General features: G+C 40.8%; 1 protein-coding gene across 1 annotated transcript; it reads right to left on the bottom strand.

Annotated features, from left to right (window-relative positions):
- Positions 1–21,945: 21,945 nt before the first annotated feature.
- On the bottom strand, positions 21,946–24,428 carry LOC122402929 (chymotrypsin-1-like). Its single transcript, XM_043406126.1, has 4 exons — positions 24,294–24,428; positions 22,956–23,353; positions 22,562–22,810; positions 21,946–22,144 (listed from the first exon to the last, which is right to left on the bottom strand). Exons 1-4 carry the CDS (start codon positions 24,340–24,342, stop codon positions 21,992–21,994), a joined length of 849 nt encoding a protein of 282 aa, XP_043262061.1. The 5' UTR covers positions 24,343–24,428; the 3' UTR covers positions 21,946–21,991.
- Between the last annotated feature and the right edge of the window lie 2,333 nt (positions 24,429–26,761).

Here is a 26,761-nt window from a genome sequence, read left to right as displayed (position 1 = left end):
TGTGGCCTTTGCGTATTTGCAGCGCAGTCTGATCTCGTCGACGTGGAAAAAAATGTAGGTCAAAACGTCAGAAAAAGACGAGGGGGGCGAGATCTTGGGGGAATGCTGAAGAACGCCAGACGTAACGATAGGAGGCAAGTAGAGACATAAGAGCAGACGTACAAGTGGCATGCCAAGCAGTTGCTCAAAGCGAGTCGAGCTCTTTTATTTTTCTTTGCCCTCCTTTACGCCCTTACTTTTAATGACGAGGCTGACCCATCCGCCCTCTTCGCGATTCGCGGTGCAAATGTAACCCGTGTGGCCGTGTATGCCAGTTCTCGTGGCACCGGGTGAGAGCTACCTTGTAAATGAAATGGACTGCCAGCCATTACCGATGAAACTTCTCTGGTTGTACATTTCTCGCGGGTTAAAAACGCGGAGGGAAAAAAACGTTCGCCTCCCTTTATGCAAATTGTCGGAAATAAATTTAAAAAATTTATCATCGCGCGCGGTTGTTCGTTCGACACGTTTAATTTCACTTCCGTAGCGAAAATTTACTCGCGTTACATTAATTTTCATGCACGTTCTACGGATTTTTAGTTACTTTGTACCGTTGACTCGTGCAAATGCTATTTTTACGATGAACTGTCATGGCGCCCGTTCGGTGATTTCGTGTATTTAACCCCGCTGCGTTTTCTGTGGTCGTTGTTTGTTTTCTGAAATAATGACACTTATTTTGGATATTTCAAAGTCCGTCCAGGTTTATGACTCGAATAATTAACAGTTTTGAATGGTAATTTTTTATATAAGACGCTATGTTTAAGTCATAAACGTTGGAGCGACAAAAGCGACATCTATAGTGGTTATAACTGAAGAATAATTGTTTTTGACTTGAAGATCTGACCAAGTTTGTGTTCTTAGCTTGTTATCGTTATTGTTATACCAAGTTTATTTCTAAAATAGATCATTTTAACCTCTTTCCGTGCAATGACAAGTTTTGATTCATGATAAGTTCTTGATGTCACGTTTTATAACCATGAGGCTACTCACTTGTCGTCGAGTCATATATTAGTCAATTTTTCCAGTCATATTTAATGTTTATTTTAAAAGAAAGTCGGATATGCACCTCATCTTGCCATTTTCGACTGAATTTCGACTGAATTTCGACTGAATTGAATAGTTTTTAAGGTTATGTTGGCCCTTTCGATAAACTATCTTTTGTTTTGACTAGCTATATGACTTTAAACTTGATTTTATAACTGCTTGAGATAATTTTGATTATTAACTAATCCAGACCTAACCCAGACCTAACCCAGACCTAAACCAGACCTAACCCAGATCTAATTCAGATCTAATCCAGACCTAACCCAGACCTAACTGAGATCTAATCCAGACCTAACCCAGTCCTAACCCAGATCTAATCCAGACCTAACCCAGACCTAACTCAGATCTAATCCAGACCTAACCCAGACCTAACCGAGACATAACCCAGACCTAACCCAGACCCTAGATCTGGGTTAGGTCTGGGTTAGGTCTGGATTAGATCTGAGTTAGGTCTGGGTTAGGTCTGGATTAGATCTGAGTTAGGTCTGGGTTAGGTCTGGATTAGATCTGGGTTAGGACTGGGTTAGGTCTGGATTAGATCTCAGTTAGGTCTGGGTTAGGTCTGGATTAGATCTGGGTTAGGTCTGGGTTAGGTCTGGTTTAGATCTGGGTTAGGTCTGGTTTAGGTCTGGGTTAGGTCTGGGTTAGGTCTGCGTTAAGTTTGGGTTAGATCTGGGTTCTAATCCAGATCTAACCGAGACCTAATCCAGATTTAATCCAGACCTAACCCAGACCTAACTCAGATCTAACCCAGACCTAACTCAGATCTAATCCAGACCTAACCCAGACCTAACCCAGACCTAACCCAGACCTAACTCAGATCTAACCCAGACCTAACCCAGACCTAACTCAGATCTAATCCAGACCTAACCCAGACCTAACCCAGACCTAACCCAGACCTAACTCAGATCTAACCCAGACCTAACCCAGACCTAACTCAGATCTAATCCAGACCTAACCCAGACCTAACCCAGACCCTAGATCTGGGTTAGGTCTGGGTTAGGTCTGGATTAGATTTCGGTTAGGTCTGGGTTAGGTCTGGATTAGATTTTGGTTAAGTCTGGGTTAGGTCTGGGTTAGGTCTGGATTAAATCTGGGTTAGGTCTGGATTAGATCTGGGTTAGGTCTGGGTTAGGTCTGGATTAAGTCTGGGTTAGGTCTGGGTTATTTGAAATTGATTCAAACTGGTTTCATTCACGCATGTTAGCTTTTCAAGAATAAATTAACTTCTAAAATGTGTGTGATTTTATTAACCGCCATGTTGTATTTAACTTATTTTGCTTGGAAATCGTAATTTTTGGGGATTAATTAGTTTGTGTTGCCGACAACGGGACGATTCTGACGAATAATCAAGATCACGGGATCGATTGCCTTTGTTTGCAGCAAGTGAGGCTCGAATAAACAAGTGGACTTTCTTCGGTGAAAGTTCAGCAAATTCGTATAAACGTGTCAGCATCATGGCACGATCTCCCCCACCTTCCCATTTGCTCTGTTCTCTTCGCTTCCCAAGCAATGGAGTTCACTTTCGTTCAAAGTTAAATACTCCACGCGGAACTTCTATCGCCCCCTGCCCAACCCCGGCTCCTTTAATCATTGATACCAACTCACACCCACTTGGAATGTATAAATAACTAATTAGCTCCATGATGCAGAGGGGGGAGGGCTCGACGAATGCATAATTTAAACGTCTATTAACGTGTACGCCTATAGTTCTTCGCTAATACGCACGAGAAACCGCGCACTTTAATTTGTCCCGCGGGTGTTCGAGTTTCCTCGAATCTTACGAACACAGTCAGTGTCGCCTGACATATAGTCGACTTGGGAAACCTATTCGATAAAAGAGAAAACCGATTGTTCATCGATGTCACGAGAAATCAACGATCCAACGCATTCAATGAGCATTTCATCACATTCCACTGAATATTTCTTTTTTGGGGGGTTTAATGTTGCATGGGCTGCAAGGTCACATTAGCGACAGGTTCTCTACGTGGTTATTTTTGGGTTATTTTGTTAAATTTTATGGTAGAATAATCTCTTTTGAATAGGTCAAGGTGTCCATGACTTGGTCCTCTGAAGCCAACGATGTTGTTTCCGGCTGTGGGAGTCCATATTTCTTTTGTTTCTCTATTTTCTTCTTCTACATGTCTTCTACCTGTTTCCTGTTCCTTATATATAACTCTAAACTCGTGAAAAAGAAACAAAATAACGGAAATAAAAGGAGCGAAAACTCAAGGCGTAGTTTCCTAGTAGATGCAACTTATGGACTACGGATCCAATATTGTGATTGCTGGCGACTCTACAATGCTTCGCGTTCGTATGACAACCATGCTAGCCATTCCTGACGCTCTTGTCGGAACAGAGATAGAATAGGAACGAGATGGAACCGCGTATATACGATTCTTCGAGCTCCGCGTGGAACCAGAACCAGAGTTGACAGATTGGAAACGGCCCCGAGACTTTTATGGCAGCTGTTTCCCGCGCGGCCATAAATCCTTTATCTGGATTGTTTATCGTACAGCGGGAGAGAGAATTTCTCATTTGCGTTAAAATTGTTCCCAGGGATCGTATACCCCTCGTCCATCCATCCGATAGACCGGATGCAACCACACCTGAATGTGCCTACTTAAACAAAAGTATCGGCACAGAGCGTATTTTCAAATAAAATGTTACGTAACCGTGAACAAAGCGTAATATCTCCCTTATTTTTTATATAAAATATAAGTTCGAGGTTTGAACTATTGACTAGCTATACGATTTTAAACTTGATTTTATAACTGTTTAACCCTATGCACTCCGAATTATATTTCAATTTTGTTACCAGCAGCTCCCAACGCATTTAAATATTTTATTTGAAATTTACCTGTTAAAATATCTGTTTTATTTACACTGTTGTTGTATTTTGTAATTTTCAAGTGTATGATTTGGTTTGGGCTTGAACAAATGTCGAGTGGGACTTGACGAAGGTGCTCCTGAGATCAAAATTGATGTCGAATCACACTCGACATAGGAGTGCAAAGGGTTCAGATAATTTGGATTAGAAAAGGAATTACGAATGGGTCGTTGTGACAACCAACAGGAGGCTTACGGTGTGCGTATGACTCGGGTACCCCGGGTTCGTTAAGCCCGTACTGCAGCAAAATGGCTGACAGCCCCTGGGGGGACCTAACCCAGACCTAAACCAGACCTAACCCAGATCTAACTCAGATCTAATCCAGACCTAACCCAGATCTAACTCAGATCTAATCCAGACCTAACCCAGATCTAACTCAGATCTAATCCAGACCTAACCCAGATCTAACTCAGATCTAATCCAGACCTAACCTAGATCTAACTCAGATCTAATCCAGACCTAACCTAGATCTAACTCAGATCTAAACCAGACCTAACCCAGATCTAACTCAGATCTAAACCAGACCTAACCCAGATCTAACTCAGATCTAATCCAGACCTAACCCAGATCTAACTCAGATCTAATCCAGACCTAACCTAGATCTAACTCAGATCTAAACCAGACCTAACCCAGATCTAACTCAGATCTAAACCAGACCTAACCCAGATCTAACTCAGATCTAATCCAGACCTAACCCAGATCTAACTCAGATCTAATCCAGACCTAACCTAGATCTAACTCAGATCTAAACCAGACCTAACCCAGATCTAACTCAGATCTAACCCAGACCTAACCCAGATCTAACTCAGATCTAAACCAGACCTAACCCAGATCTAACTCAGATCTAATCCAGACCTAACCCAGATCTAACTCAGATCTAATCCAGACCTAACCCAGATCTAACTCAGATCTAATCCAGACCTAACCCAGACCTAACTCAGATCTAATCCAGACCTAACCCAGACCCTAGATCATTTATTCACAGCTGCATAACACTTTATTTGAAAATACGGTCTGTATACGGTCAATACTTTTGTTTGCCACTATATCGGGCGAAATGTTCAATTTTCGTTCAATTTCGAAAAAATCGCGACAGCGTCTTAGCGATGGCCATCGACTGTCGGCCTCCCGTGAAATTAAAAACCGCGCGATCAATTAACGGGGGGCCATAAAAATAATAAAACGAACACCCGTAATGGGGAAATATCGCCCCCCCCCCCTTGGGCGGCGGAGATGTTTCGATTCAATTTGCTTTTCTTTTGTTCCCTGTTTAACGACGTGCCCGTCGGGCAGAAAAAAAAAGATGGTCGACGACGTCGAACAAATTGATGCACGAAATTTATCGACAGACTTCGCTTTCCAATTTATATTACAAATTGACGGGAACATGGTTTTATTAATGGGGAAACAACTGCATCGTGTGTTTCGACGTTGAATTAAATCATTTTTAATACGGAAATCGCTTTTAATTATTTCTTTAATGAATTTATTGGCGCCCTGTAACCTGGCAATTTTTATGTCTGATTTAATCCTATTGCCAATATTTTTCAATTATAATATTAATAAAGAGATATCGTACAAACAGTCAGTATGAAACTGTTTTGCACAATATCTCACGTTAGGGTGATATTTACCTCTTAATTTATATTTTATTGTCGATATGTATCAATGGTCATATTGTATAATTTTTTAAAAAACGAAATATAATTTGGAGTACAGATGGTTGAACGAATTTCCATTTTACGTGTCGATTAATACGTGTTTTGTAAAGCAAATATCGTAATAATTGGATAATTGCTGGGAAAACAGAGTGGAAAATGCGTGCAAGTATCGAGGTACGTGCAATGATCGGGGCAAATGATCCAATAAGGAGCCCCATTTGCATATCACATCTCCATTGCGTATAGCTACAAGGTAGTACCAGTTTCCAGCACCTCTAACTTCATTTGTTGCTAAGTGACCACCGCTTGGACCTCCAGACCTCTAATTTCATTCATTAACAAGTGACCATCATCCACAGGGCAACACACAATGCAATGAACAAAGTTCTCATGCAATTATTTGTTGTAGTTGTCGTTTACAGAAAACATTCTACCCTGCAACTGTCCAATTTCTCACAAATACAATATAAAACAGAGTATTACAGGCAGTTCTTGCTTTAAGAATTCTCATTTTATGAATTTGGGCATCTTCTCGAATTTTTTTCTCGAAAATGGCTAGGATTTCGAGAATATGTCTATTGACCAAAAATGATTGTAATCGACCCCCACAACCGTAAATAATTTTTTCAGAATGATTTGAAGCTTTTCAATTTTCAGGGAAACAGACAGATGATATGGTCAGACATAGTTTCACTAATGAATTTTTTTCTCGAAAACACGTAGGATTTCGGAGGTATGTCTAATGACTAAAAATTATTGTAATTGATCCCTGCAATCGAAAATAATTTTTCCAGAACGATTTGAAATTTTGTAATTTTATCGAAAAGCTTGTTCAAACTCCTGAATTTTTTTCTCGAAAATGGTTAGGATTTCGAGAATATGTCTATTGGCCAAAAATGATTGCAATCGACCCCCGCAACAGTAAATAATTTTTCCAGAATGATTTGAAGCTTTTCAATTTTCAGGGAAACAGACAGATGATATGGTCAGACATAGTTTCACTAATGAATTTTTTTCTCGAAAACGCGTAGGATTTCGGAGGTATGTATAATGACTAAAAATTATTGTAATTGATCCCCGAAATCGAAAATAATTTTTCCATGAACGATTTTTAATTTTTTAATAAAATTTAACGAAGTCTCAATCAACAAGTACTCTTAATTTTCGTCACATTTTGGCCTCTAAAATCCCCCATTAAAATATTCCCCAGGGTTGACCAAGCAGTCTATATATTACAGGACATTCTGTATCAACGACTACATAATTTTTTGGTAAGATTGTTTCCCGATAGGATCGTCGACAAACACAGACACGCGTGCCTCGAAAAATGCTCGCCGGTCGGACAATGTTTGACATTTTCCTGTTGTCGAATTTCACGAGATTCGGGTTGGAGTGTCGTGCGTGTTCAGGCATGTTCCCGAACGCACTTGCACAAGTGCAGGCCCGGTTTCGGTGCAAGCGCCGTCTATTATCCAAATTGTATTATCGTCCGGTGTTTGCACGGTTATATCGTCAGCCGGGGTGTATTTGCCATGGAGCGCTTTACCGCACGTAGCCAGTCAAATGGTTTAATTGCTTTGTCCACGCAATTACGAAATTGCTTACAATTTACAATCAGCACCGGCTAGCGCGGCACTCTTCGCCCAGCGCTGATCAACTTTATGAATGGGCCGCGTTCGCGCCACCGATCCTTTTTTCCCCTCAAACTTTACGCCGCTGTATAAATCAACAGACTGGCCACCCGATAAATCCACGCGAATTTTCGTTTCCCTTTCTCTGCGTATTCACAGTCGCATCAACAGCTCAGTTTATTAACAACTATGTTTGAATAAACGATACACGGGCTTCAAACGCGCCACCAGGTGTCGGGCACATCTTCATTTCTTTTGTCTGCCTGATCTGTTCCTTGGTTCGTGTTGTTTGCTCGATCTCGCGTTGCCTCGTTGTGATTTAAACTTTCTTATAGTAAATCAGTTATAACGAAACCAGAGGCTCTTTATTTGGTGAACGTTCAATAACCTGCCGTGAATCTCTCTCATAAACTCTACGGTGGGTGGTTCAGATGCATGATCTAAGATGAATTTAGCTGCGTTTGGATGCTTTTCTTCATTTAAAACGGTTTTCAACGCGTAGTCGTTTCAATTAGCGCCAGTAGGGGAGGAAAGGAGGCCTTTAAATCACCTCTTGAAGGGTAAATTATGATCTGCTAGCAGATTAAGCCATCAAATGATTGAGCATTTTAGTTACATAACTGTCAAGCAAGTGTCAAGAACGATTAATTTCATACAAAATTATTAATATATCCATTACTAATTTGTGCAGACTAGTAGAAAATGATTGTAACTCTTTTCTTTATATGCAAATAATTAATGCAATCGTCCAACGACACTTAACCCTTTGCACTACGAATTATATTTGAATTTTGTTACCCAGCAGCAACCAACAAAAATCACACACATTTTCGAAGTTAATTTGTTCTTGAAAAGCTAACATGCGTGAATGAAACCAGTTTGAATCAATTTCAAATAACCCAGACCTGACCCAGACCTAACTCAGATCTAACCCAGACCTAACTCAGATCTAACTCAGATCTAAAGCAGACCTAACCCAGATCTAACTCAGATCTAAACCAGACCTAACCCAGATCTAATTCAGATCTAATCCAGACCTAACCCAGACCTAACCCAGATCTAATCCAGACCTAACCCAGACCTAACCCAGATCTAATCCAGACCTAATCTGGGTTAGGTCTGGATTAGATCTGGGTTAGGTCTGGGTTAGGTCTGGGTTAGGTCTGGATTAGATCTGGGTTAGGTCTGGGTTAGGTCTGGATTAGATCTGAATTAGATCTGGGTTAGGTCTGGGTTAGGTCTGGATTAGATTTGGGTTAGGTCTGGGTTAGGTCTGGATTAGATCTGAGTTAGATCTGGGTTAGGTCTGGATTAGATCTGGGTTAGGTCTGGGTTAGGTCTGGGTTAGGTCTGAGTTAGATCTGGGTTAGGTCTGGATTAGATCTGAGTTGGATCTGGGTTAGGTCTGGGTTAGGTCTGAATTAGGTATGGGTAATATAATCCAGACCTAACCCAGACCTAACCGAGACATAACCCAGACCTAACCCAGACCTAACCCAGACTTAATCCAGACCTAACCCAGACCTAACCCAGATCTAATCCAGATCTAATCCAGACCTAACCCAGACCTAACCAAGACATAACCCAGACCTAACCCAGACCTAACCCAGACTTAATCTAGACCTAACCCAGACCTAACCCAAACCTAACCGAGACATAACCCAGACCTAACCCAGACCTAACCCAGACCTAACCCAGACTTAATCCAGACCTAACCCAGACCTAACCCAGATCTAATCCAGACCTAACCCAGACCTAACCGACACTATAATTTTTGCCAAAGTTATCGTTTACACCCTGTATAAGATTAAAATTGAATCGTTACCAAGTTGTGTATATGAACATTATGAATATAATACTTCTGAAACGACGTGCTTCCATGATCAAACTACCCATACCCTAACGAGTATATATAGTGTGTTCGTCGTTAGTGACAACGACACGGTTAAACGCGTTACGTCAAGCGGCGAAACGTTGAAATAAATTTTACAAAATACCCGATCCGACACTGGCCGGTTTAAACGGCCTGGAATTTCGGGGGCAACACTTTACGACCCGTAAGCGATTCGATATTTGTAAAATACGAGCGACGCGGGACGAAGAAAAATGAACAACAATACGCGCCGCGGCTATTTATTAAAACTGGTGGGGGGAAAAAAAATGCGGGAATTTTATGAAAATTTCCGGTTGGCAACGGAGTGTATTTTGCGGGGGGAAATCACTGGCCAGAAATGTTGGCGTCATCATGACGAGTTATTTGTAGACAAACAGGAACGAGTTTTTATTAAAAATGTTGGGGTTTTGTAATTAGCAGACACATTCGATATAACTGTTCAATATAAACGTATATTTAGAAGTAAATTAAACACAGGTGCATACAAAGGCGATGCGTACTCTCAGGGAGACATATTTGAACTGCACAACAATAGAAAAACAAATAAATATTTTCGTATCGATAACGGCAATCATCGATTCTCTAACAAACAATTTATTAGAGATCCTCTGAAGAAAGGTGAATTTTTAAGCTTGAAAATTTAATGGGATGTATTTATTGTTTCAATGTTCCATTAATCCTTTCAATTCCTATGTCGAGTGTGATTTTACATAAATTTTTATCTCAGCCTTTTGTTTTCATTATGAAAATTTCAATAAAATGAAAAATTAAGTTAATACATTTTTTTTTGTTATAAACAAATTGTATTTTTTCAAATTTTTTAACACCATGTTATTGTACATAAGAAACCATCATCCTCGCCCATTAACAATTTTTTTGTATGCCTTTCCGTTTTCGAGATAGCCGTTTCGAGCCAAAACTTCAAGGGGTGGTTTCACCCCTTAAACTCGAGTTACCGCAGCTAAAAAAAAATACGTGTCGATTATTTTTGGCTGCTTTATAAGTGTACAAAGTTTCATCAAAATCGAAGCCGGACCGTTCGCGATGGTTCCTTGTGAGAGGAACCAGACAGTGAAAGAAGCGAGTAAGGAGCAGAGGGGGTAGGTTTCGTAGCTCGATAAAAAGACGTTTTCAATATCCCCACAAAAGGAATTACAAAAATTCGGATATTAGTTCGTTGCACGTCGATCGTAATCGTGCGCATGGAATCGTCGATCCACGAGGGCATGAGAGTTAAAGGGGGGTTCGATGGTGGTGAGGGGGGTGGCATAGGTGGAAGGTACAGAGGACTCCGGCCTTTGAGATCCGTGCCAAAGAACATTCCATATGAAAATAAACCAAATAAATCGCGTGTTTCAGACGTTCGTGTAATAGGAAAGCGAAATAGGATGTCGATAGATCGAGTTGTTTTTAGTTGTTCCGACGTCGTCCCTCCCCCCTCCTTCGACCAACCCTCTTTTTTTTTCTTATTTCCCTTTCCGTTTCGCCGGAATGTTTCCGCGCGTAACATTTTGTGTTACGGCTCGCGAGAAGAACAAAACTGCCGGGTCTCTGATGTGCGCCTCGTCTCGTTCGACTGGCTGTCGAAAGGAAAAGCCAGGTGTTCACCTTGCCGGGGAAGAAATATCCAATTTTCCGCTGTCGGTCAAAGCGCGCCGCAAAAGGGGCCAAAAAATCAGCCGAGACGTAGCTGCGTTGATGCACGCGCCGCCATTTTTCGCATATTACACGGAAACGTCGTAACGTCGACATGGAATCGAAGAAGAAACAATTCTAATCCGATCTTCTGACAGAAAACTTTGTTGTTCCAAAGTATAACCCACCAAGCTTTGGCCTTTTCAGAAATGGGAAGCATAATTGCTTGAAAAATGCATCTTCTTGTCACTTATTTTCAAGCCCCAACGTTTCGCTTCCTCCCCCTTCATTGCATAAGTCAAACTCGCTGAAACATTAACGAAGACCATTTCCCTGACAAAACACCCACCAAATCTACCTTCCTTCCCGTCCAGCGTCTTGCCAGATCGTGGCTGGGAAAAATTGCACTAAAATTGCATACCCAGCCCGGTCGCGTGACTCCGAGTTCGTGTGTTGCTGGTGGATGTGTTCCCTGATAGCAACGGATGCTCTTCGGTGGGATTTAGAGGCGGCAGGGCACCCAAGGAGAGGCTTTGACGGATACGGGTTCGCGATGAAGTCTGACTGCTCTCGGAGGCAAGGAGAGGCAACGATAAAACCAGCACCAGAGGCGTATTGGGCGGGGATGTTTTTAAAACTTCTCCGCTGGCACACCCACACCATTAAGAAGGTTCTGAATCTTTCTGTCGGGTTCGTCTTCTCTTTTTCCCCCCGGTGCTTCCCCGCGAGAGCTGCAGCGCGTCTCTCAGCCTCAACCTCCCCGTGAAGAATACACGTTACGCTCGAACAACTGGCTCTTCCTTTCTCTCTGTTAGCCCCATCTCCCCATTTGATCTTCTCTTTTTTCAAGGCTTGCTTTCAATGGACCAGACGAACACGACCTAGCCACTGCTGCCTTGTCTTCGAGATTTCAGCGCGAGGAGTGCTGCTCGGATTTAAATATCTGAGAAGGCCTCTCCCGGCGCGTTTAGTCGAACCTGTTCGTTCCTTTCCCTCTTCTGGAACGGCCATGTGCATCGCGTCGATCTCCCATCGGGGCAACCTTCGAACCATCACGGACTTAACCGTTAAAAGCCTCGCTCCATTCCGACCGATTTCTCCTCGTCTCTCGTTCCCCTTCGTTTCCGCTGGAACACCTCGCGCCCGTTTACTCGGCCGTCTTTTCCCCCTGTGTGCTCGGCCCCGATTCGCCACCGACGCCATGGAAAATTTAAAGACACCGAAGGGAGGCACGTCAGGGATTAGAGTGTAATTGGTTATCGGTGATTCGATAGAGGGTTGTTTGATAACTACGAAAAAATGGGCAAAAAGAGAATGACGGAATAAACAGTGGGGGTCTATTATGGTAAAAATTAGAAAAAACTAATTCTAACTAGTGTCTATTGGATTCACTGTGCCGTGGTCCGTACTAGAGAACCGGTTTAGCGAGAAGGTTAATCGTAGGAATGTAAAAGATTGAGAGATCTCTAGCAGGAGTAAGTTTATGGAGCCATTGGAACATTTTTTGCCTTTCAAATCACTTTCCAACGTCAACCCTTTTGTCATAGGATCAACTGATAGGCTGTTTTACCAGAATCAAAGCGCTTCATAACGTTGTTACCTGCTGAGACCCAGGTATAGGAAATGAGCTACTGAACAAGCAGTGAGCTGGTAGGAAGCAGTGAGCTGGTAGCAAGCAGTGAGCTAGTAGCAAGCAGAGAGCTACTAAGAGCAAGTAGTGAGCTAGTAAGCAAGCAGAGACCTACTAAGAGCAATCAGTGAGCTACTAAGAGCAAGCAGTGAGCTACTAAGCAAGCAGTGAGCTCTACTAAGCAAGCAGTGAGCTCCCAAGCAAGCAGAGAGCTAGTAAGCAAGCAGTAACCTACTAAGAGCAATCAGTAAGCTACTAAGAGCAATCAGTAAGCTACTAAGAGCAAGCAGAGAGCTACTAAGTAAGCAGTGAGATCTACTAAGCAAGCAGTGAGCTCCCAAGCAAGCAGAGAGCTAGTAAGCAAGCAGTGAGCTACTAAGCAAGCTATTAAGAGCAATCAGTGAGCTACTAAGAGCAAGCAGAGAGCTACTAAGCAAGCAGTGAGATCTACTAAGCAAGCAGTGAGCTCCCAAGCAAGCAGAGAGCTAGTAAGCAAGCAGTAACCTACTAAGAGCAATCAGTAAGCTACTAAGAGCAGTCAGTAAGCTACTAAGAGCAAGCAGAGAGCTACTGAGCAAGCAGTGAGCTCCCAAGCAAGCAGAGAGCTAGTAAGCATGCAGTGAGCTACTAAGCAAGCTACTAAGAGCAAGCAGTGAGCTACTAAGAGCAAGCAGTGAGCTACTAAGCAAGCAGTGAGCTCTAATAAGCAAGCAGTGAGCTCCCAAGCAATCAGAGAGCTAGTAAGCAAGCAGTAACCTACTAAGAGCAATCAGTAAGCTACTAAGAGCAGTCAGTAAGCTACTAAGAGCAATCAGTAAGCTACTAAGAGCAAGCAGAGAGCTACTAAGCAAGCAGTGAGATCTACTAAGCAAGCAGTGAGCTTCCAAGCAAGCAGAGAGCTAGTAAGCAAGCAGTGAGCTACTAAGCAAGCTACTAACAGCAATCAGTGAGCTACTAAGAGCAAGCAGTGAGCTACTAAGCAAGCAGTGAGATCTACTAAGCAAGCAGTGAGCTCCCAAGCAAGCAGAGAGCTAGTAAGCAAGCAGTGAGCTACTAAGCAAGCTACTAAGAGCAATCAGTGAGCTACTAAGAGCAAGCTGTGAGCTACTAAGCAAGCAGTGAGCTCCCAAGCAATCAGAGAGCTAGTAAGCAAGCAGTAACCTACTAAGAGCAATCAGTAAGCTACTAAGAGCAATCAGTAAGCTACTAAGAGCAAGCAGAGAGCTACTAAGCAAGCAGTGAGATCTACTAAGCAAGCAGTGAGCTTCCAAGCAAGCAGAGAGCTAGTAAGCAAGCAGTGAGCTACTAAGCAAGCTACTAACAGCAATCAGTGAGCTACTAAGAGCAAGCAGTGAGCTACTAAGCAAGCAGTGAGATCTACTAAGCAAGCAGTGAGCTCCCAAGCAAGCAGAGAGCTAGTAAGCAAGCAGTGAGCTACTAAGCAAGCTACTAAGAGCAATCAGTGAGCTACTAAGAGCAAGCTGTGAGCTACTAAGCAAGCAGTGAGCTCCCAAGCAATCAGAGAGCTAGTAAGCAAGCAGTAACCTACTAAGAGCAATCAGTAAGCTACTAAGAGCAATCAGTAAGCTACTAAGAGCAAGCAGAGAGCTACTAAGCAAGCAGTGAGATCTACTAAGCAAGCAGTGAGCTCCCAAGCAAGCAGAGAGCTAGTAAGCAAGCAGTGAGCTACTAAGCAAGCTACTAAGAGCAATCAGTGAGCTACTAAGAGCAAGCAGTGAGCTACTAAGCAAGCAGTGAGCTCTACTAAGCAAGCAGTGAGCTCCCAAGCAAGCAGAGAGCTAGTAAGCAAGCAGTGAGCTACTAAGCAAGCTACTAAGAGCAATCAGTGAGCTACTAAGAGCAAGCTGTGAGCTACTAAGCAAGCAGTGAGCTCCCAAGCAATCAGAGAGCTAGTAAACAAGCAGTAACCTACTAAGAGCAATCAGTAAGCTACTAAGAGCAATCAGTAAGCTACTAAGAGCAAGCAGAGAGCTACTAAGCAAGCAGTGAGATCTACTAAGCAAGCAGTGAGCTCCCAAGCAAGCAGAGAGCTAGTAAGCAAGCAGTGAGCTACTAAGCAAGCTACTAAGAGCAATCAGTGAGCTACTAAGAGCAAGCAGTGAGCTACTAAGCAAGCAGTGAGCTCTACTAAGCAAGCAGTGAGCTCCCAAGCAAGCAGAGAGCTAGTAAGCAAGCAGTGAGCTACTAAGCAAGCTACTAAGAGCAATCAGTGAGCTACTAAGAGCAAGCTGTGAGCTACTAAGCAAGCAGTGAGCTCCCAAGCAATCAGAGAGCTAGTAAGCAAGCAGTAACCTACTAAGAGCAATCAGTAAGCTACTAAGAGCAATCAGTAAGCTACTAAGAGCAAGCAGAGAGCTACTAAGCAAGCAGTGAGATCTACTAAGCAAGCAGTGAGCTCCCAAGCAAGCAGAGAGCTAGTAAGCAAGCAGTGAGCTACTAAGCAAGCTACTAAGAGCAATCAGTGAGCTACTAAGAGCAAGCAGTGAGCTACTAAGCAAGCAGTGAGCTCTACTAAGCAAGCAGTGAGCTCCCAAGCAAGCAGAGAGCTAGTAAGCAAGCAGTGAGCTACTAAGCAAGCTACTAAGAGCAATCAGTGAGCTACTAAGATCAAGCTGTGAGCTACTAAGCAAGCAGTGAGCTCCCAAGCAATCAGAGAGCTAGTAAGCAAGCAGTAACCTACTAAGAGCAATCAGTAAGCTACTAAGAGCAATCAGTAAGCTACTAAGAGCAAGCAGAGAGCTACTAAGCAAGCAGTGAGATCTACTAAGCAAGCAGTGAGCTCCCAAGCAAGCAGAGAGCTAGTAAGCAAGCAGTGAGCTACTAAGCAAGCTACTAAGAGCAATCAGTGAGCTACTAAGAGCAAGCAGTGAGCTACTAAGCAAGCAGTGAGCTCTACTAAGCAAGCAGTGAGCTCCCAAGCAAGCAGAGAGCTAGTAAGCAAGCAGTGAGCTACTAAGCAAGCTACTAAGAGCAATCAGTGAGCTACTAAGAGCAAGCAGTGAGCTACTAAGCAAGCAGTGAGCTCTACTAAGCAAGCAGTGAGCTCCCAAGCAATCAGAGAGCTAGTAAGCAAGCAGTAACCTACTAAGAACAATCAGTAAGCTACTAAGAGCAATCAGTAAGCTACTAAGAGCAAGCAGAGAGCTACTAAGCAAGCAGTGAGATCTACTAAGCAAGCAGTGAGCTCCCAAGCAAGCAGAGAGCTAGTAAGCAAGCAGTGAGCTACTAAGCAAGCTACTAAGAGCATTCAGTGAGCTACTAAGAGCAAGCAGTGAGCTGCTAAGCAAGCAGTGAGCTCCCAAGCAATCAGAGAGCTAGTAAGCAAGCAGTAACCTACTAAGAGCAATCAGTAAGCTACTAAGAGCAATCAGTAAGCTACTAAGAGCAAGCAGAGAGTTCCTAAGCAAGCAGAGAGCTACCTACATGAAAGTTGACACCTTCTATAGACCCCTACACATGATTCAAATGGGGAACCGCCGAATCAGAGCGATTCATCCCCACCATGACACCTCTACATGAAATTATAAATGAACTAAAACGTCCAAGAAAAAGAGAAATTCAGATTTACACTTATATTCGACGATCCACTATTATATTCAATATTCCAAGTGAGTCGTTTATTTTGAAATTGACGTAAGTCCATTTTCCAACAAAATCGAGTTACCTATTTTTTTTTTTTTTTTTTTAGAGAAATAAACATTTTCATCGTTTTTAATCAGATCAAGTGACATTTTGTAATCCCCGTTCCGTCGTTTCTTTTTCACGAACGCGTGTTTTCATAAAATATTTATCGAATCGCTTCTCTATCGGCGCGAGCGCGAACGCAACCGTTGAAACGCGGAAAAAAATAAAACAATATGAATCGCGTTGCGTTTTGTACAGGTACGCAATTATATAAATTGTTCGTTCGGCGATGTTTGATTCCTGAAATGTATAATTTCGCGTATCAACGTGCCGCCACGGCATGAAACTGACAACGGGACGTTGGGGAAATAAAAAAAAATGATACCACAGAAAATAATACCGATGTATCGGGAACAAAAATAATTAGCTTAATTAAATGAAATGTCAACGGATTCGAATTTAACCGAACCAAACACGCTTCGTCGATATTAACTCCCAAATATTCCATTTTTCGCGCGAACATAAACACGGACAAGCGTACAGTAGATACGATCGTTCCCATTCGGAACACGAACTGGCGTTATTTTTAACTTTTTGTCGTCCAGCTCGAACGCGAAAAATCTGTTGTTTCAATATAATTTATACCGTTGATTTCATACGCGCCTCGACGTATCATTATCCCCATGAAATACATTTTAATTAGGAACTTCGTCGCTTTCCCTCCGCCCATTTCGCCGTCAGCATAAACAGTAATTATTCTAATGGAATTAGAGTATATAAAACAACAGTGGACCTATTTCTTTTCAAAATTTCTTTCTCCCTGATCCATCGAATTCCCTCGCGTGACAATGTTACAATTTTACATTTGTTTTAAGACGTATTAAAAGTGAAATTAACAGAGAATATATAAATTAAGTATGAAGATTCTTATCGAGAATAAATCAAGAACAATTCGAGAATTTTTCAGTTTATTTTTTCTTTGTTATTTTAGTCTTGTCGCCCATATATCAAAGTGTTAAAATTCCCCGCCCTGTATGTAGCAATCGAGAGGTCGTGAGAGCGCTTGTGAGATCGCGGAGCCCTCTGGTGGCGAACATAGGAGGCAACGCCAGAAAATAAATTACAATATTAATCAACAATCATGAAATCAGTATCAATAAGCTTAATGGCGTTATTACAAGACATTTTTAATAAAATTATTACATACATTTTTCCCCGAAAATATCACATATGTTATTCACATACATTCGCACGTGTTTTAAGTGCAGAAAGATCCGTAATAATAATATAGGAATGTGTATGTGCTCGATAAGATTTTTCAATTACGGAAACATTCGAAATATTTTACTAAGCCCTCTCGAGAAGGCCCTACATCGTGCATTGGAAAATGATTTCTAATTAATTTCTCACCGCCAACAAAATTCCCCGTTCGTTCGAAACCAATCGACGCCACTTTCCCCCGAACGAATCCTGTTAGCGATCCTATTAAAAGCGAGGACGCTCGATCCCGCGATCTCCCAGTCGCGTTTCCCCGAATTATATACACAGTCATTAACGGGGAATCCGGGACAGGATGATAACAGAGGGCGCCCCCCCGCGTCTACGTAGCAATAATACCAATCTCATTTTTTCGCGGACGCGTCTTTAATTAAGATCTTCCGTCGAAATTTCCCCGGCGTATTCGGGCTCGTCGAAGGCAGCCGCCGCAATTCTCGATAAACCGTGGTGAAAGGAAACTCGTTAAAACCAATCTAGCGGCGATCGAATCGATGGTTTTGCACCGTCCGATTGAGCGGTTGGAAAAGCCACGGAAGAAAGAGACGGGGCGCAGAGGGGGGGGATCTAAAAGTGGGTGGCAGGAGAAGACGAGGAGGCGATCGAAAAGAGACGCTCAAGAATGAAACGCGAATAAAACGGTATCCTTCGGGGTTTAGGGACTCGGAAATGTTCTGCTTACTTCCGGGAACAGCGTCCATTTTATAAAATATCACACCTTCTCGAATTTTTTTCTCGAAAATGGTTAGGATTTCAGGGGTACGTCTATTGACACAAAATGATTGTAATTGACCCCCGCAACCGAAAATAATTTTTCCAAAAATTTCAGGGAAACATGTCAATGTATGGTCAGACATTACCATTTTCGGTAAGGAATTTTTTTCTCGAAAGTGGGTAGGATTTCGATGGTACATCTAACGACCAAAATTGATTGTAATTGACCCCCGCAACCGAAAATAATTTTTCCAAAAATTTCAGGGAAACATGTCAATGTATGGCCAGACATTACCATTTTCGGTAAGGAATTTTTTTCTGGAAAATGGTTAGGATTCCGGCGGTATGTCTATTCACCAAATATAATTGCAATTGACCCTCCTAGCTAAAAATAATTTTTTTAAAACGATTTGAAAAAATTTCTGCTCGTCGAAAAATTTAAGCACTTGTCTTTGTCGATTTTTCTTAGAACTTTGTTTTTCATTTTTAATAAATTTGTTTGACGTCCTACGGAAATGTTCTATAATACTTTTTTGTAGGCACCCATGAATTCTACTTCCTCCCAAAATTTCATTGAACTCCATTCACTATTGTAGGAGTTATGGCCATTTGAAAATTGGACCATTTTTATGGGGTTTTTGTCACTTGACGGGGTTAAGGAACAACTTTTTGAATATTTTTGGAATTTCTACATATTCTTCGCCAAAATACGAGTCGTTCGCAATTTGAAACATTAAAATCCTTCAATCCGTTCAATAGTTATGATGTTTTAAACAAATGCATGACATTTTAAGGGGAACATATCAACGTATGATCAGACATTATTGGTAAGGAATTTTTTTCTCGAAAATGGTTAGGATTTCAAGGGTATGTCTATTCACCAAAAATTATTATTATTGGCCCCTTCAACCGAAAATAATTTTTCTGGAACGATTTGAAATTTTTGAATATTTAATTGTTAATAACTTTTTAACGAAGCCTCCATCAACAAATTGGTATTCTTGATTTTCGTCTTATTTTGGCCTCTGGAATCTATCTCTCATAGAAACGTTCCAACCCCTTTCCATCCCCTTAGGGGTTGAATTTGTTAAAAACCTGGAATAAGTGTTTGATTAATTATATCAAAGAGCATTAAGACCAAGTTTCACGAAAATCTGATCACAAATAAAGTATTCCTCGTACAAACATTGCAACCCCTTTCCTCCCCCTTAGGGGTTGAATTTTTTAAAAACCTGGAATAAGTGTTTGATTAATTATATCAAAGAGCATTAAGACCAAGTTTCAAGTAAAAATATTCCTGATACAAACTTTACAACCCCTTTCCACTCCCTTAGGGGTTGAATTTCGAAATAGAGATGATTTCTCTACCAATATGAGAAGGTTAAGAAATCCAACAATAACCCAATATATATATATATATATATATAGAGTTATTAGTGCAAGTGGCGCCATCTAACACCCCAACAGTTACTCTATTTAACATAAATAAATACACCATACTTGTCAACAGTTCCAGTGTCCAATCATCTCTCGTAGAACACCGATATAGTTATCAGTCAACTGGTCCCAATCACTGTACTTCCACCCCAATTTTTCTTCCTCGAATCGCATGATACTCAGCGCCGTCATCTCCTAACCTTACATCCCCAAAACATATATCCCATCTCGCTACTTACGTACGGCTCAGCTCCAGTAAATTAAGCGTAGGGATGTCGATTGGAAAAGTTTTTATTGGGCCACGTTTAGGAATTCCACGATGCTTGCTCATATCGTTCGTATTCTACGCAAACGCACACCACACCTCCGTCCCTGTCCTTGTCCCCGGAATATCATTCGTGCAGAAACGATGCCTTCCCACGAGGTACGCGATCCTTCGCGTGCTATTGCCGTTCCTTTTCCCTTGATTACGTTTTATTTTCTTCCATTCGCCGGCCGTATGCTTTACGAGCCGACACGTAATGGGCTGGTTCTTAAGGTTATGTTCGAACCAGCCAATTCGACGAAACACGATGAATCAACGACCACGCACTATTCGGTTCTTCATAATAAATCTACGACTCCCACGTTCCCTTCTGTTTCTTTTTTTTTGGGACTGCCATTCCACCGGTCGTTTGTTAAGAAAAATTTATTTCTTCATCGGAATTACGAGAACATTCCCTTAACCTCTCTAACCCATCGCACTGTAATTGTTCTCTGCCAACTCTGATTTAATTTTTGTGGTTTTGATATCACATATCAGGTGTTAGAAACAGGAATAATGATTAGGCAAACTAGAACGAGACAATGATAGTTTTCTTTGTTACTTGGAGGCGAGACGCCTTTATAATGTTCTTTCCTTCTCGATTCATAGTTCCTTTCTCTCTCACGCGCTCTACGCATGCGCGATCTCACTCACGCCTCGCCACAGCGCTCATAGATGGCGCTGACTCCCTTCCTTATGTGACGGCTAACGTCACAGGAGTAACAAGCGCCATCTAGTTAAGTTCCTAGTCTAGTTAGTTTTAGTTAGTTTAAGTAAAATCAAAAGTCACTATACGTGATACGTGTAATGACCAAAATTAATTGCAATCGACATCTGCAACAGAAAATAATTATTTCAGAACGTTTTGAAACTTTTTTTTCGCCGAAAAATTCAAGCACCTTCTCGATTTTTTTTCTCGGAAGGGGGTACGATTTCGGGGGTATGTGTGTTCACCAAAATTAATTGCAATCGACATCTGCGACCGAAAATAATTTTTTCAAAACGTTTTGAAACTTTTTTTTCGCCGAAAAATTTAGGCAGAAAAAATCGATCGTCGTTCTCCGCTCGTATAAATTGCACTTCGAGCTCGTAGGTCTCCCTGCGTTTGCTATCTCTGCTCGATTAACACTTGATCGACCGCGAATTTCGGGGGCATAAATGAATTTTCACCGGACGCGCTACTTTTGTGAAACGAACCGCGCTGTTTGCGGTCGAGAAGCAAAAAGAACACGGGTTTTTGGCGAGTCGCTCGGCCGGAATTAAAAGTCAATCGTTAGCTGCATTCGACAAGTGTTAGGTCAATCGGAAAATTCCTACGATTCAACGCACGGGGATTTCCTGAGCGCAGAAAATCGGTATTTTCGTTATCTTTGGATGCGGTGGTCTCTTAAAATGTAGAATGTTGGCTTTTTGAGGAGAATAAATTATCTTTGAATCTGGTGATCTCTTAAAATGTAGAAAATTGGCTTTTTGAGGAGAATAAATTGACTAAAAATCAGCTCGATTTATATTTTGCTCCAGTTTTATGGCTCTTTGTGAGGAAATCGAGCCTCCATCTTTGTATCGTGTAAATCAGTGTTCATTTTTACTATAGAGGTAGAAACGATTTTTGAATTTTGCATTCTATATTCATTTAACAGCTTTATATTTCATAGTTGTCCCTTGAAAACTGTCGATATTGAAGCGCTACTGTTATTTGTACTGTGGTGTAGCTTCCCATGCTCGCCACCAGATGGCTCGCGCTCTCACAAGCGCTCGAGCGACATCTCGGTTGCTATATATACAATCCTCGAACGATTTTCCAATATTTCAGTCGTCTAAGGCAGGGTCTGCTATAGAAAGTCTTACTGAAGAGTCCACTAGCGCCCTCTGCTTTCCTTTTCTATCCTCCTACGACTTTTATGAGATCCTAACCTCAACCAACAGCGCCACAATATCTCTTATTGCACGCTTTGAACATCCAAATAGTGGAAAATCTATTTTCAAGTCTGATTCTGACAGATTAAATTAAAGAACACGTTTGAAATATTTTCAGATATTTTTAGTACAGTTGTTGGTATTTCTGATCTATACACACTGCCATCATGAAGTAAAATTCTTATTTGAAAATTGAAACAAGGGTATATGAAAATTTCTTAAGGGTATATAGAGTTTGGTTACTGTTCATTTAATGGTGTACATCCAATATTAGGTTAGTTGACTATTTGTCTCATAATTGACAAAATGAAGTCACGGTTGTCGTAGACACTGGCGAAGACATCTGGGTAGCCTTTTGCGCAAAGAACTGCACGAGATACGACCCCAACGACCTCACCTTTGTAGACGAGAGGACCGCCACTGTCACCCTAAAAAAGATAAAAGAGAAACATAGTATATCAAAACGTGCTCTGATTTTTGATTGCAAGAAAACTAGTATCACTAATCTATAAATCATCTAATGTAATCATGTAATCATTACATATTTTCATGCCCAACGGAACGTTTGTGTACAGCCATAGTTTTGCTCTTATATAAATTCATATTTTGTTCGTTTTGTGTCTAAGTTTGTTATTTTATATCCTGACCTCATCAACACTATCAATCGACTGTTTTACCGACCAACGCTTACCGACTGACAGTCAATCAATCGACTGTTTTACCGGCCAACGCTTACCGACTGATAGCCTATTACTCAACTGTTTTACCGACCAACGCTTACCGACTGCTACCTGTCGGTAAATTGTTAATACGATCTGCGTACAAATGAGTTCCTTGATACTCACGCTGCATATTCCTTGGTCGCTAGTGCTAACAGTGCAGACTTCTGTCGTTATGTCACTGTACTCTTTCCTGCAATCTTGGGGGCTCAGCATCTTGACGTTGAGGTATTGCTGTCTGTCAGCAGGCATGAATGGAGGCGTGGACGTAGTGCCACCCCATCCACTCACAACAGCGTACGCGTTTGCTGGTGGCCTTGTAGTGGCAAGCGCGACTGACCGTTGGCGATCATTGAAGCGGATGTTATCAGCAATCTAGAAAAGTGTATTCGCGTAAACTTGATGAACATCGATCCTTTGATGAGAATATTCACATTTTCAAGTCCTCTTCAAGGTTAGAAGAAGATTACAAATTGTTGAACTTGAAAGTCTCACTTGCTTAACCGTATGGAGGTCTTACCTTAACTATGCCAAGGTCTCTAGACCCATCATAGTTCTTCAAGTAGTACATAGCAGAGACTTTATGGCTCTCGCCACCCTTAGTGCGATAGATGGTGCCAGTTACAACTGTCATGTTGTTTATGTTCGAGCTACCGGTGGTGATACAGTGTGCTGCCGTGAGGATGACATTCCTGGCGATTATGGAACCCCCGCAGAAGTGCTGGTTCCATAATCTCAGGGACACTGTGTAAGGGAAATCACCGGGTTCAGCGTCCGCACCGTGGACTATTTTCATGTCTATGTCTGGCTCCTCCACATCTTCAGTCTCGTTGGCGTTTTCATAATTATCGACGGTGGCGCTTTCTAAATTTGTGGCGAGAATGGTAACCACATCCTTCTTGGGATAACCAGCGCTTGCTTTATGAACAAATTTATAGTTCATCTTTTAGTCACTGGCAGAGTTCTTTGCTCTGATAAAAAATGAGCAGCCTCGAATATTTTTGCAATTGAAATATATATAAATTTTTGAACACGTGGGATAGTTGTATTTAACACATTACCGACCGATATTAATCGACTTTTTTACCCGGCCAACGCTTACCGACCGATAGTCTATTAATCGACTGTTTTACCGACCGATAGCCGATTAATCAACTGTTTTATCGGTCGGTAAAGTGTTAATATATGCATTTAATCGTGTCGTGGAATCCTAAATATTGTAATTTTTGTCAAGTGGAATGCATCGAGTATCACATTCGAATAAAAAATAAATTACTTTTTCAAAGTTCCAATTTCAAAATTTAAACTTTATTAAATAACGAAATTCATAATTTTAAAATGTATTAATACGGAAATCGATGCAAATTTATGCAGAATTTATAAATTTTGTACGAACTAATAAATAAATAATTATATTTGTTACAGTTCGTTTATTGTTTGTCAATAATGAAATTTGTAAACTTGAGGTTTATAAATTCATAAAAAATTGTATATTATTATGGAGTTACATATATTCATACGAAATTTAAAAATCGAACATCACACTAATACTATATATACGTAGACACGATTATGACACATATTTAATTATTTTCATAAAAATTCATCACCTAATGTATGAAACGAAAATTAATGAATTTAAATAAATTTTATTGTTTGCATTTTAATATAGTAAATTAAGTGATTATCAAGTATATTCTATATTGGTGTCAATTATTTGCAAATAAAATAATTTTCGAAAAAATTCACCCAAAAAAAAAATTGCAAAAATTTGTATATTACAATAAAAAGAAATTAACACATATTTTAGGGAATTTAATACACTATGATAATAGATATTTAATAAGATTGCACTTACCTAACCCAATGGCCGCAAACAGCAACAAAATCGCGAAAATGCGATGCATAATTTAAATTTCAGAACTTTTGCTTCGGGTCACAGTCGCGGTTAATTATGCCAACGACGGCAAATGCAGCCTTTATATACCATTAGAATGTTAGTTTAAGTCACAGTCGACAGCCATTTTAATTATTATATGTAAATACGCAAAATATGAATAACATGAGGAAATACATTTATTATGTTTCTAATGCTAGGACAAGTATTTGTCAATGTTCTGTTGATTTTACTACGCTTCTTGCAATTATGCGTTCTTAGAAACGACGTCGTTTTACTGATAACGACACACATGCTTAATGGTGTTGAGATTGTAGCGTGACATGTACGTTCATGGTTATTAATTACTTCTGATGCCTTTTGGTCGCTTGGGAAGTGATAGTTTTTCTTCGGTAACAATGGTATTTTATTTATTAATTCTTACACAAGATAGAATTGGGCTACTCGACTGTCGCGCCGCGTAGCGGCAGAAAACGAAAACACAAAAACATGAGTGCTCACAAATTCTCTTGAATGGCGCTGAATTTCGAACGTTCCAACATGAAGTCAACAAATCGGTCAAGAAATTCTTGATTTTCGTTTTATTTTGGCCTCTAGAAGCTCCAATTAAAATTTTTAACAAAGATGGCGGAACACTCTGTCTAATTATATTTGTCTTGACTTGTCAGATAAAGTTGGACGAAAAGAGGATTCGTTCCAAAAGGGAATCGCGAGTTTGGGACAAACGTTTCCCAAAGATTTCGGTTCAGACGTGAACGTAAATAAAAATTACTTAACAAGCTCGTTGTTGTACCAACCCTGTCGCTCTACAGATTTATGGAATCGATTTCTTTTCCTTCCAGGCTTTTTATTCGCGCGAAACTGGCTCGAGAAAGTTGTCATCCGCAAATTAAGTTCGAAACAAACACGGTTATTTTGGTAATTAGAGTTGCGGAAGTTTGAACGACGGGAGTGAGTCCCCGGTAACTTTGTAGCAGGCGGGCAAAACAACGGAAATATTTCATTATTTGCAATTATGTCTCTTGTACTACGAACTGTCTTCCGAACTGAAGTTACCTGGCTGGAAATGGTTTCTAGAAAACGTCCGTTTCCTGTCTTCGGTCGTAACGCTGACTTTCTCGCGTCCCTCGTAGATATAAATAATAGTTATAATATGTTAGTGTAGCTTAGGGTGTGTTGTACATGTTAACACATTACCGACCGATAGCCTATTAATCGACTGTTTTACCGACGCTTACCGGCTGAGAGCCTATCAATCAACTGTTTTACCGACCAACGCTTACCGACCGATAGCCTATTAATCGACTGTTTTACCGACGCTTACCGGCTGAGAGCCTATCAATCAACTGTTTTACCGGCGAACGCTTACCGACCGATAGCCGATTTATCAACCGTTACCGGTCGGTAAAGTGTTAACATTTTATGTTGCATTTTTTCGTGAGTAATTGTTTTCTCCGGAATTAAGAATGATATCGACTTGAAATTCGTTCTTAAAAGCATTTTATCCCCTTATTCGATGAAAGTTAAACAAATTCGTAGTTTGCAAATTTTACGAAGTATATTGCACGAAGATTAAATTACTAACAATCATTAGAAACCTAATTAGAAAGCTATAATTATAGCTACCATTGCTCGGTCTTCGTATATGAATTGGTAATATCTTATTAATTCTTGAACACTTTTCCAGCAAAAGACATGAAACTTTTATTTTAACCTAATCAAGGGGAGGTCATGACCTGTCCACTTCGGATTTGAACCAAATTTGGCGGAGTCATAGAGGCTGATGTCCAAACATAATCTGTAAAATATTAGACGTTTATGGGCAGCCATTTTGGAAAAAAGTGACTTCAATGTTTAAAATTTCCAAAAAGAAACGAAAAAGAGAAAAAGAAAAAAAGTTTATCAAAAAGTGAACGTTAAATACTATTTTTGATACAATTTTTCAGTATTCCATAAATATTTTTTTTGTAATTTTCCAGATCAGAGATGACATTTTTTTCTTCGATTTTACCATTTCTAGAAACAATTGTAATTTTTCGTAGGAACGAGGAGTGGATACAACCGAGCGAAGTTAAAAGTATTTTGAAAATCACTCCGCCGTGCAGCTTCGTGATTCTTTTATGGTGTAACGTTCGATGATCGAGTTTCCACGTTTTATAGAATTATCGGGGAGACTCGATGGCGGTGAATTTTATTTTGACATTTACGCGCGTATCGGGCCGTGTAATCAGCAAAGTGCTTCGCAGATACAGTTCGCGGTGGATTGGCAGATGGCCATTCGGTGCTCATTTAATCCCGCGAAATAGGAGTTACCAAGTTAAATGGACGTTGCTGTTACAATAGTAATAACAACAATAGTAAATTTCACTCGAACGCGGATAAAATATCGCGACGACGGAGCCTGTGATTCGTGATTCGTGATTCGTCAT

The sequence above is a fragment of the Colletes gigas genome, unplaced genomic scaffold, assembly GCF_013123115.1.
Source record: "Colletes gigas isolate AHSC1104 unplaced genomic scaffold, ASM1312311v1 Colletes_gigas_Sc00041, whole genome shotgun sequence".
Lineage (NCBI taxonomy): Eukaryota > Metazoa > Arthropoda > Insecta > Hymenoptera > Colletidae > Colletes > Colletes gigas.
Note: the sequence above shows the minus strand (reverse complement) of the source record. Positions and strands in the feature narration are given on the sequence as shown.

What these genes read in the sequence shown, in the direction of transcription:
- LOC122402929 (XM_043406126.1), bottom strand. Translation starts at nt 24,342, where the DNA reads ATGCATCGCATTTTCGCGATTTTGTTGCTGTTTGCGGCCATTGGGTTA. An exon ending in GAGACCTTGGCATAGTTAAG is followed by an intron (nt 22,811 to 22,955) that starts GTAAGACCTCCA and finishes ACACTTTTCTAG; the next exon opens with ATTGCTGATAACATCCGCTT. An exon ending in GCGACCAAGGAATATGCAGC is followed by an intron (nt 22,145 to 22,561) that starts GTGAGTATCAAG and finishes TATCTTTTTTAG; the next exon opens with GGTGACAGTGGCGGTCCTCT.